The sequence below is a fragment of the Accipiter gentilis genome, chromosome Z (genome assembly GCF_929443795.1).
Source record: "Accipiter gentilis chromosome Z, bAccGen1.1, whole genome shotgun sequence".
In the NCBI taxonomy this organism is placed as follows: Eukaryota; Metazoa; Chordata; class Aves; order Accipitriformes; family Accipitridae; genus Astur; species Astur gentilis.
The window spans coordinates 42,360,979-42,374,002 of NC_064919.1; the positions used below are offsets into that span (position 1 = coordinate 42,360,979).

The 13,024-nt window shown below is 40.3% G+C and overlaps 1 protein-coding gene across 1 annotated transcript in view; it reads right to left on the reverse strand.

Moving 5' to 3' along the window:
- Positions 1-844: 844 nt before the first annotated feature.
- The window catches only part of ERCC6L2 (ERCC excision repair 6 like 2), a 76,421-nt gene continuing 64,241 nt past the window's right edge, over positions 845-13,024 (reverse strand). Inside the window, exon 18 of the mRNA XM_049796241.1 lies at positions 845-883. Within this exon, the coding sequence (XP_049652198.1) occupies positions 866-883 (18 nt within the window). The 3' untranslated portion in view covers positions 845-865. The remainder of the gene's footprint in view (positions 884-13,024) is intronic.

Genomic DNA, 13,024 nt, shown 5'->3' on the forward strand with positions numbered 1-13,024 from the left:
TAGAGGCCAGCAGAGTATCAAAAAACAGTTACCATGGACTAGACCATAAAACCACTGTAGACCCAACTCTTACCCAAATTATTAACACTTTAAACTTCTTCCAGCTGTCCAAAGGCTGCCTTTTGCATTGAGGCTGAACTGTCCTGCAATTATAGTAGGAACACAGGAAGCATGCCATAGTATTACCTTTATCATGGATCTAAATTCCTTACATGGGGTCATGGATGTTAGTAGACAGAGCTCACCAAAACAGATAACATTGCCTTCATTCATACAGGGAAGATCTGCTCATTTAAAGAGTGTGTTTGACATTAGTGCTTACTTAGGAGAAACAGTGTGTATTGCGGTCAGAGTCAAGAATGGGACTCTGCCATATGCTGGCATGGATTTGCTGTCTCTGAACTTTGTGTCTCACCATCTGTAAAATAGATACTGTAATACTTACAATGCACAGCTGACCTGGCAGAAACACCTCCTGCCCCATAGAAGTGATGGAAACATTAATTACTGTAATCAGTTACATGGAAAAGCTTCAGTAAAAAGTGCAATGGGAAGGCAAAGCAATGAGACATTTGGCAAATGAAATAGGTATACGCATGCCTTAGTATTTTTCTTCTAACGAGTGCACTTAGTATTTTTCTTCTAACGAGTGCACTAATCTAATGCTTTCACTTTGGGCAGGTCTTACTCTGAGGCTTGTTCCTGCAGCCCTCACACAGCCACATTCCCACAGAAGTTTGCTTGAGGAAGGCCTTGAGATTCAGCTTTGCGTGTTTTGTCTTGGTGCCAGGAAATATTATCCTTTTAATTAGCAGGTCCATTTCTTTGATAAGTGTTTAAGTGGCTTCACTGCAATTTCATCTCTTCAGTTGTCATCCAGCACCTGGGAGGTAAGAAAAAAGGAAGCAAGCACTGAATTTTTCCATCAGTTCTACAGAGGCATATTTCTGAGACACTGTACTTGTGTGGGTGGGCGGATGGATGGATAGACAGATGGAAAAGGGAGTTTCCTTTATGGGATTCCAATAATTGGTATGTGGTTTACATTCCATTCATCTGAAAGACTCTTATTTTAATCAGAAACAGGCCTGGGCTACTAAACTACCTCTAGTGTTCAAAACATGCCCCTGCTTTCAGCTGGTGACTTTTCTCACATGCATCTTTTCTTTGACACCCACAGCCCAAAGAGTAATGTGGTCATTTACCACCAAGAACCCAGTGTCAGGTCCTATAATAGCAGTTGGTTTAGAACACTCTTCCAGGCAGAGGTTTTCTGATTGCTAGCTTCACAAGCAGAAGCACTTTAAAGTGTGGTATTTGAAGTTGGCATTGATTTCTCGAAGAGGGTTTTGGTTTTGGTGTCTTTTTCCTAGGCTCATCCAACTCTGGAAAAGCCTTGTCTGGACAGTGTTGTGGAGGTCTGGCAGCACAGCTTGGTCTTAGTAGCAAGACGTTAGTACAGACAACTGCTGAGAAAAGCCCCATTTTCGGCAGCTGGACTTGCTGCTGTGCATTAAGCACAAATGAATGAGGGGCTAACACCTTGTCCAGAACTAGTCAGACTAAATAAATACCATCACAAGACAAATTTCAGCTTTGGAGCTAGTGAAAATGTAGAGAACTTCAATATCAACTGCTGCCATCCAAGAGCAGGGGAAACATACATACTGCATTGTTATGCTGTTATTCAGAACTCTCTCCGGACCATTTGTGATATGCCTGTAGTACACCTTAAAAATTTCTTCAAATCCCACCCTTCCCCATTAGCTAATTGTTCCGCTGTCCAGAGCTGTTTAGCCTCAACTTTTAATTATGCATGCCCCAACACATTTATCTGTTCTGGGCCTATGTTGACTAACCTGTGCACACACTTTGGAGATTTCCCTGACCACACAAAGTGCTTCATGTCACAACCCCCTCCAGTGCTCGCCCTTCAGCAGGTCTGTCAGCCAGCCCAGCGGGAGATCTGCTGCACGATGCTACACAACCTAAGAAAGGAAGAACAGTTTTGCAGCTCAGGTCTATGGCAGCCTGAGTCCATCACAGACTTTTTGCAGCATTTAACTGCCTTGTGCCTCAGTTTCCCCATGGGGAGAGGGTAACTAGGACAGGTGCAGATCAAACATCAAAGGGAAGGCTAAACTCGCCCCCTCCTTCCCGTATGGAAGATGTGGGCGGGGGGGAGGTCTGTGGCACTGGGCTGTGGACACAGACAAGAACTGCACAGCGTCACCAGTTCTTTCTGGCTCTGTGCATCCTGCAAAGACAACATGCAACATGGCTTTGGCAATTCATCAGTCTTCGGCCTGCACTAGGCAAGTAAGAATTGATAATGTCATGAAGGAAGCAAAACCATCAAATGCCTCTTCCTTCTCCTTTGTGATTCAACAGCCTTTTGGCAACATTCATTTTTCCTCTGTTTATTCAGAACGTGAGACCCTTGGGACCTAATTTAACATTGGCACTGGCAGGTGAGAAGTATTTGAAGTTGCGTTTTGGGTTGCAGAGACCTTGGCAAAATTTTCCATCTACAACCTGATGATTTCCTCTCTCATGCAACAGTGAAGCAGGAACCTCTTTCCTGGGGCAAACACCTTTAGCCCTGCACTCTGCTAGACCTCCGAGAGGTGTGGGTCCGCCCTGTGTTACCCAGGGCAAGACCATTGCTGCATACCTGTCACAGGATGCCTTAACCAAATTATGTTGCCGTGCTTTGCCCTGCCTGAGCTTTCACAGATCCTGATCTCTCAGGCTCCAAGATTTCTAAGATTCACTTTGAAAGAGATTCTTCCATCTTGATTTAGCTCAGAGCAGCAACAAAGTTAGTCCTGCAAAAACACGGGTTGGACAATTGGGGTGTTGGCTACATTGTTAATTTGGTGTAAATCTATCAAGATCAGTGATATTCTGATCACTGAACACTGGATTGAAAACCTAATTTGGAGTATTCAACCCTGTTCTGGCCAAATGATTTCCAATTAGGTGAATACTAACATTTTGTAAGGCTCCCTGGTTCTGTCCTGTCATTTGGGTTTCACCCACAGTTGCTAGTTTGGTTCATTAGCATCCTGACTGCATTCTGGAATTTTTTGTTGTTGTTGTTGGTTTTGGTTTTTGGTTTTGGTTTTTGGTTTTTTTTTTTTCTGCTGTGAAATAAACCGTAATTTACTTTTGATGCTAAGATTTAGCACAGAGCTAGCATTTGCTACAATAATGCTTTGCTGCTGAACGCCCATGATTTTCCAGGGTAGAACCATTTACTTATGGTGGACACCAACACAGCTTGATATAAGGAGTCTTTGGATTCATCTTTTTGGGGGTGACGATAATGAGCTTGCACCACATTTGATTAAAGGAAGGTGAAATGCTGAATAAACTATGACCAGCACACCGCACAGGACTCCTAGAAGCACAGTCAGTTTGTTTAATCATTCACCGGTGTTCTCTCTGGACTGATCAGACAGCACCTTCACACACCAAAAGCTATAATCCAGCCTTTAATGTTAATTAAGGTGTGATTGCTTAAACTTGTGGTTTTTTCCCCTTCTCTTCCTTTGGCTGGCCACAACTGTTCCAGTGTTGCTGAAAGTTATTCTGTTTAAATATTAAAAAATGCTTAGCTAAATAGGTTAGCTTATTTGCTTTTGCTGATAGTAGCAGTCCACCCACAGAGCCCTTTCAAATCTCTTCAGTGTTTTGGAAACTGGATAAGGGACTTATTCAGTGACGTGCAAGTTTTGCCTGAGCCAGGAATGAAGCGTGCATTTCATGAAATGAGAAATAACCTCAGACCACACACAGAGTGTAATTTCTGAACTCCGGTTTGGGCTCTCTTCCACTTGTCCCTCTGCACACATACACACACTTCTGCTAAAAAACAAGATGATGACTGACATCCCTAAATCCTTTAAGCATTCTTCTACAGCTAAGAGCAGAAGGAGGTTTTCAGAGCTTAGGTGGCTCATTATTAGCAACAAGCTGATGAAAAAATGGATTACTACAGTATGTGCATACCATGCTAAAGAGAAATAGCAAAAAGCCTATGCCATCTAAACACAGCTTTTGAGAGGAGAAACTGCTGATGCAAACATATTAAAGCTATTTTTATTGCACAGGGAGATGAGGAAAAGCCCTCCCCACAATTTTCCTAAAGAATAATGTTGATTCTGTGATTCCTTGTTTAGTTAAGCTAAAATCACCGAGTGTTTCAGATGTTATTTTCCATTATAATCCAGAGAAGTAAAACAGACAGATAAGTCTATTGCATATAAAAAAACTCACATCCTTTCCTCACCCAAGCATAGGAACTATGTTGAATGGCTTTGAGAAAAAACTACACACAGAATAGGCAAAGGGCAAACTTTTCCACAGCTGTTACTCCATTGCTTCAGTATCACCTCCAGAGCTTAATTCTCCACAGCCTTACAGTGAGCCAGTGCACTTAAAACACTGAGACATTGGCCAAGCTCCTGCTCAGGTCTCCTTAAATATTTCCTTTATGCTGGTCTAAAAGAAGTAGCTTCATTGTGCTCAACAGGTAAGGAGTTCTCCTGTGTTAAATTGTAGCACCTCTGCTGAACTGCCCCTGCAGAGCTTAAAATGAACAATCAAAGGTGCTTACAGACTCACTTCAGTACCTCAGTCATTGCTTTGTACCTGATCAGTAATACCATCATACAGCTGAGCCATTGATATCCACTCTAACATCCTCGATACTCTAGATCTGCTTATGCATACAAATGTACATGTACCATACACAGTGCTGAGTGCTGTTACTTCCACCAATAGTTAAGCTTGCTTAACACTTTCCATTATAGGACCCTGCTTTCAGTTGTTTATAACTTTGCCAAACTCTAAGTGCTCAAGCTGAAATTTTCCATGCTGAGTGCCTGTATCAGGCTGAATTTTTCTGGTAAGTTTCAACTAAATAGTACAGCTGTTCTGAATATGGGGTTAAAGGGGAGCAATCTCCCTTTTCCCCATGTTTTTCTTACAGCCATTTCAATGAGATCTTTTGCCTGCATGCTTTGGGAGAGATAATGGGTGTGGGAAAAGGGGTTACCTTACTGTAAGGGATCAGACTGTCAGGTTCATGCCCAGCAACAGCCTTCTGAAAACCTGCCAAACTTTGGCCAAGTTACAAAGTTCTAAAAACTGTGTTTTATCCATGCTCCATGTAATTCTGCTGGAGAGTAGCACCATGTATTTTCTGAACACGCCACTGAAACAGAAGAAAACCTTGACCTCACACACCTCCTCCATGTCCATCACCAGACTGTGCGTGCATCCTTCCCACAGATGAACTGAGCATCATCCCAGTTACAAAAGGATCTATAGGGCAGTTTGGGACTTCTCATGCAATTTCTGGTCCTGCCCCCCAGGAACTGCTGTGGCACCAGAACTGAGAGCTGAGTAATTCTGCCTGTTGCACCATCAATACCCGTTGATGGTGCCCACGCAGTACACCTGAGAAAGTTTGTTAGCTTGGAAACAAGCCAAAGAGCTTGGGGTAACAAGAAAGAAATGGAAAAGCAGAGCAGACTCCAAGAGACAGATGCAACATAGCCAGGGCGTAGTGATCCATTGTGTTAAATACATTGACAGACTGTAGAATGGAACCAAGAATTCACAAATGCCAGCACTCTTTTGTTTTCAACCAGTTTCTGTGACATCCACTAGCAGCTACATCCTTTCTTCCCCTAACTGGCTGGTGCACAGAAGAGATTGTAACCTACTGCTTCCTGCTACTAGCCACTCCAATCGGTCAAGTAATGGAAATTGTGATTCTAAGTGTTGATGACGGTCCATGTGGGAATCAATCACTGCCGAGTAACAGAATTCTTTTGCTTTTTGGTTTGGTTTTATCTGAAAGTTTTCAAAAAGCACACTGTCAAAACTGCGCTGGAAATTTGAAGTTATTAAACCACCCAAAAGTTAGGAAATGCCAGCATTACAAATGCTCAGGCAAACTGGTGTAAATGCATTATGGCATAGTCTTCAACTGTATGCTCACCAATACTCACTTTTTCCCAAGGACATCACGCTTCTTCTCTGCAAAGTACTTCACATTTCTGGAAAGAGCCCTTTATTTCTTTCCCTTTCAGATTTGGAGTTTTTCACTATGACTGTCCCAGCACAAAGCCAAGAATGAAGAAATTCCAGGTTGCAACCCAGATCAGCTGCAGCCTCTGCAGCTGTGAGGAGGCCACAGCTGCACAGTGGCTACTATCTCAACTCATCCAAACCAAGCTACTGGGTAGCTATAATCTTTTCTAGTTAATTCCCGGTTCCCTGCCTGAACAAAAACAAAAGGTAAAGCCAGACACATCACAGACTTCATCTGTTACCCTGTAATCCGTCAAAGCTAAAAATGGAAGTTCTCTGCTACCAGGAGGAACAGACTCACTGCAGTTTCCCAGCAGTTCTGAACACTCACTTCTTGCCTCTGAAGGAATGAAACAACAAAAGATAAACCAGTGACATCTTAAACTACAGTAACTCAGTTACAGAGGGTTTTATTGCTTGCTCTGACTCTTAAACACAAAGTCTTCCATTAAGATGACTCTTGGGATTTCCATGGTGAGGAAAGTAAAATAAAAATGTCTCATTCTATTTTTTTAAACTCCCTTAAACTTTCTAAAATTATTTTCTTACCATGATTTTTTTTTTCCAGATACATCATCCTCAAGACTACCAGGAGACAGCTGTCTCTTCTCATAGTAGAGGCTAAGACTTCATGTATGAGATGAAAAACTGTAACCACACTGAACCTACCACCGTGGTCTAAATACCTAACCATGCAGAGAAAACACTGCAGCATTGCAAAAAGGCCTAAACCTTTACCTTTCTTGAGGTAAGGGTGGCAGAACAGTTTGACATTCTGGACATCATGGTTGCCAGGTACAAACAGGTTCCATATCTTCTGCTTTTTCAGTCACTAGCTAGGATATTCCTCTCTTTACTGGTATTCACAAATGTTAATATGCAGAGAGCCTGAACCAAAGGGTAAAGGAAAGGATTAAAAACCCCCAACTTTAAACAGCTTGTGTCATTATTACTGAGGATTTTAACCTTTCCACTACATAAGCAATAGCAAGTCCAACCTTCCCCTTTAAGTGTCTTCCTACTGCTTCTATCTCTTTCAATGAAGTGGAATCTATGAAGAGAATCCCTTCAGACATATCCAGAAATGTTTCAAGAGAAATACCACAGTCTAGGCCAAGCGCATTTTCCTATTTAATTTCTTCTTCCTTGTTCATGTGTGCAGCTTACAAAGAATCAGAGAGATGAATGCCACTGAACTGACGTATTTCCTATGGATGCAAAAGTATGATTTTTCAGTGTTTTCTTAGCAGGCTAAGGTTTCTAAGTTTGAAGCAAGGTGCCATCAGATGGTAAATTACCCAATTATAAAAGTCTGATAGAACCACAAAATTCTAAATGACAAAATTTTTCTACATTCCCAAGGTTCAAACAACAGTATGTCAACTATGTAGGTAAAATGCCTGTTATTTGTTTTGCCACAGGCTTAAAATATCTATTTCATACAATCAGAATTTCCTTCCATGTAAGTTAAAAGCTGATTATATTGTACAGATAATCCACAATATAATTGTAATTTATGCTATACATATGTATGTTTTATATAACAGTATGTAATACATAGAATATATATATCATATACATAAGTATATATATCAGTGTATATATATAATATATTATCTACCTCTAATAATAAGGGCATGTAGTAATGTAAAGTAATAATGTCCATTACAGGGAACTTAGGTTCTGGTTTTTTCAAGTACTGCAAAGAGTGATATGTCAGAGACAGAACAGAACCTTAACATTTGATTAAAGAGAAAATACTCTCAATATTCCCTCCAAGTATAAGACTCTTAAATTAGAAGTCTTGTATTGTAATACAGCAATATATATAACCACAACTACAAAACAGTGGGGGGCAGAGAGAGAGGCAAGAGGAGCCTGAATTACTCTAGCTATGCTAGTACAGTATCTGCATGTAGAAGGACTAAGCCAGGTTCACATCCAAATCTACTGCAGAGGTGATGAGACCAAAGCACAAAAGAGAAGTTTTAAGAAAACAGCTTTCTCAGAGGTACTTATATTACATTCCCAATTAGATCATGGTATGAATTTGTTTTCTCTGCCATTGAATTATAAACCAGAACAACTAGAAACTGTGCTGGAACTTCCATCACAGCCTGAATCACAGAGAGGCCAGTGCTGCCGATGGTTGTGAGCATTTACCTCAAACAATATAAACAGACATCTGGTATTTGTTTTTAAAGTAATTGGCATAGAATGATTTTCAGGGTGATACAGGAGATCATGTTTACTTGAGCGTTCACTTGATGGAAACAACTTAATATCAAACCACAGGGGAAGAAAATCCCTTTAGTATAAACAGTTCTGTTGAAGTAAAACACAGACTCATTCTGAGTTGAGTCAGTATTTTAGCATCTGAGCTATCCCCACGACTTTGCCATTGTCTTTAATGGGTGCAGCATTAGGAATCGCGAATGTTGATATCAAATATACAACCAATGTTCAGCCATTGGAACATGCTACAACAGACTAGTGCAAATTCTAATGTAATACACTGTGTGTGTGCATTTTCAGAAAACAATGCTTTAGCGCAACAGACCTGCTCATGCTCCAGTTTGTGTTAAATTATGTGAGCAATCTCAATTCAATCACACTGCATGTAAACACATAGACACAAGGCCAAGTTCTGGCCACTCGATTCCGTTCTCTCAGCTCAAGCAAACTCAAAGAACAATTGAGATAATCTGTCCTCAAGTATCATGCATATACAACATACGTACATTCAATTATGTCTTTCATTTTAGAGCACAATCCTCCCTCGGTCTTTGATAAAGGAAATTCAGCTTTTTGGATGACAACTAAACAAAGGTTAGGATGCCAGGCAAACAACTCTGAAGCCCTCCAATCATCTTGTTTAGATGTACTTTCCTCCTCTTTCAGAGTTACCTGGCAGAATCACGTAAGAGACAGACTCATTTAACATCACAAGGATCCTCCTATGATCCACGTGTGATCTATAGGAAAACAGGCATACCTCTTAAATGCTCTGAATCACTGCCTACCTCTCTCATCTGCACATCTAGATGTCCAGTTCGGATAGCAGAAATTGAATTTCCTGAGTTACCTTAAGCCAGTTATCTACTTTTCAGGTGCCTTAATCAGGAATGTAGATGCTGGCATGAAGTCTACTTAGAAGGTCATTACTCTTTTTCTATAGGATGCACCAAGTCAAGATGTACTCAACCGGGGAATGTGCAAATGCAAGGACAAGAGTTTTCATAATAGTATTACCTCATTTGTTGCATAAGCTGGAAGGTATGCAATGAATAAAATATGCAGGGCACTGCAGGAATGGAAAAATATGTAGCAGCAAAGCCAGTTAAATGCTTCCGTGGAAGAACAGAATCCTCCTTCTGCTGTTAAGATTCCTAAGCAAGTAACTTAAACCATTGTTTTCATACATAGTGAATGTATTATCATCTTTGAATTATCCAGTGATACTTTGATTATGCTACTACCAATTTCCCTTCCCTCCTATTAAAGCTGCTTTCACTCACTGTGCTGAAGCCAAGGCACTGGCATCAGTCTGCCTTTCAGTGCTTGAAGTCACGACCTGCTAAAGCTGAGCAAATACATCCTTTCAAACTGCCTTAACACGTTGATGAAATGTTTGTATGTACACCCTGGCTTTCTCAAACATACTCATTATCTGAAATTATCCATTCTTCCTCCCCCAGACCAAATATGAAATCTGTGTACCACATGGCTACTCCCAAATGTAGTTATAAGCATAGCTCTAGTTTGCAAAACATACTTAAGAGCCGAACTACACTGCAAATCAGGCCCAGGACACACACAGTGTTTTTAACCAAGTCTAGTGACAGTTTTGTAAACAAGTTGCTGACAGAGCTGCATTTGTTAGCATAGGCAGGGTCAGATTTCTTGCTATATCACTGGCAACCTACTTTTTTTTCTAGTCAAAGAACTTCCATTGAAGGCAATGGGAACTACTGGTACCCCATTAGGTCACGGACCCAGAGCCAGACCCATAGGAACCCCACTGAGTAAAAGAACAAGGAAACTGCAATAAGGAACAGGAAAAACCCAGAAAGCCATTTTCAGCTGAAAGCAATGACAAAAAAGACACCCTTCTCTCCATGGCTGATTTATGTTGAGATCAGGTGACAACTACTATGAAGCTATTTCCTTATGCTAGGAGGCTGTTACAGTTTCCCTATACCCTTTGCCTCCCTGCAACCACGTAGGAACTTGCACGTGGAATCTGTATGAACTCCATTCTACCATAATCCTAAACACAGCATCCCCCAAAGCCTCCTTCATTTTTAAAGCCAAACAAAATGATAATCACAGCTTTCCAAGAAGACAAAACTGCTATCTCCTTTTAGTATTTGAAGGATATGCCTTCAAATATAGGTCAAATTCTTCGTTTTTTAATTTGTTCAGATTCTTTAATTCGTACAGACATCTTCTTCTTGGCAAAAATACTTTATACACAGATCCCCAGGGCGCTAAATTGCAGTATTTATGGCTTAGGTGATAGTCCCTAGTAAAATATGTTAAATTTACACAGGAAGCTACGGAGTGACATAAATCTTACTTTGAGACATCTTCCTGTAGCTCAATTCAATTGCAGATAAAAAAATGTATTTCCACAAATATATCATCCGTATTTGGCATACAGGTGAATAAAACATGCACTTTTATGGAGGTTTTGATTTATGTGGATCATCACCTTATAGATGAGAAACATAATTTTCTGATTACTTCAGGAAAATGATGATGGCTTTATATTTGGGAATCAGCCCTACAGTTCAGCCTTCTACCCATACAGTTCCACTGCTCTGAGGTTCTTCCAAAAGAAGTAAGATGAGAAATCTTACCTAAGTCAATCAGATTTTGCTCTCCCCAGTATCTACTGATTCAGACCGTGACTGACAAACTAGTGGTGGTCAGATGAAGCCTCTGTCTAGCACCCCAACACAAGCTGAAATCAACAAGGTTATTTAGCCCCTACTGGCCCACAGACTGAGAAGTTACCAGTCCCTCCATCTGGCCTAAAAAGAAAAGTCAGTTTTACCTATGCAACTTGTAACAGATATTTGTCTTTCCTATTCTTGGTGATGTCCAACATTGGCACTACACGACCCATTATACAACATTTACCTTTATAGAGTTTCCCTATTCTCTAACTTCAATTATCTCTGGTATAGCTTAAGCCACTTAACTCTTCCCTTTTTGCTGTGGACACAAAGGTACTATTCCCTTTCCCTATGCAGCAGACTTTTTACACATTTGATGACCATATTCTTTATCCCACCAAATCCTCTCTTCTTAGCTAAGCAGCAGTTTGCCTCTCTAAGCAGAAGAATGCTATTCTGTAAAGAAAATCAGTACTGACGCCACCAATAAAAGCCTTAATTTATTCTGTTTATTAACATCAAGAAGGGTGCAGATATAACCTGCCTTAAAGTTGACTTCCTTCAGCTGTACATAATTCAAATGTACCAAAACCTAACAGTTTATGGCTTTTTATTTTCTCAGTTGAGACTTTTTTTTAAAAAGCTGTTCCAATTGACTATCCTAAATGTCATTTGGGATCTTAAATACCATTGGGTATAATAAAGTGGTAACAGCATGGATTCAGGGCGAGAAAAACAGTTAGGGAACACATTTATCTTACTTATGCTAGCTGCCTGTAAAGAACAAGGCTTTTACTACTTTATCATGTATGTTAAATACTGAACTCCTTGTTCCAGGTAGTTAAGTCAGATTCCCCAGTTAGGTTTTTAGATGGCTTCCACTTACAATAAGCGCATAATGGTTAACACAGAGATAGAGCAAACCCTACAACAGCTTCCCATGACCTAAAGTAGAAGCTGCTCCAGATTAAATTTAAGCTTATTTTCCAATGGGCAGCCATCCAGACCACAAAAACTACCACCATTCACAGACTGCTGCTGTGCAGCTTCAGTGTCCAAGGTTTTAAAATTTCATAACATTTAGTCTTCACATAAAACAATTTATACAGTATACTCAATGTAAACCCCTACACTAATAGAGCATTACATCTGAGATTTCAAAGCTTACAAAAATCGAAGATTAGGGTTAAGGTTTCCAGAGCAACATGAAGCCCTGGCCTCTTTTGGTTATAAGGTACTCCTTCACATGATCCCATAGTATTGAGAAATGTGACAGACTATTTGGCAAATGAGGTATGGCATTGCTTATCTTATAAGCACTCCTCCAATCTGTGAAAAACAGTTTTCATTTGGAAATTTTATTACAGCCAGCATTTCAGGACTAAGATGCTAACTTGTCAGTACACAGAAACTCCTTATTCCATTCATACTGTATTGCATATTCTTAACAACTGACAAGGTGAACCACTCCGTTCTGAAATAATAGTAGTATTGGAATAAAGATGAGATCCAGCAGCTTTTTTTTTTGGCGCCCCGAGCACACCTTGGAAAGTATTTATTATGTTCTCAGAGATGTATAGATTTTTCTATGTTTTGCTTCCAAAATGCTGAACAGAACCCTGAGGTCATGTTCCTCACCATCTTAGGAGGAAGAACGAAGATGTTCTGTTACAAAAGTAGTTGAATGGGGTGCACAACTGGGTAAAAAACATTATCTACCATTCCATTTGATAACGCATGCATTTGATACACGCATCAGAGCAATTATGGTTGAACCTGATCCCAGTTTTACACTTCTTCATCCTGAAAGCTTGGGACTGCAAACCCACACAGCAGTAGCGAAGTGTTGGGCAAAACTAATGTCCAAAAAGCCCGACATAAAAATTATTTGCTCTGAAAGCTGAGTGCGAAGTAATAGTATAAAAATTTGATGTTATGAGAAGTGCTATGATCATAACCAGGCTCATTCCAACTCCGGTGTTGAGATTAAAGTAAAATGTGGAAGACACATGTAAATA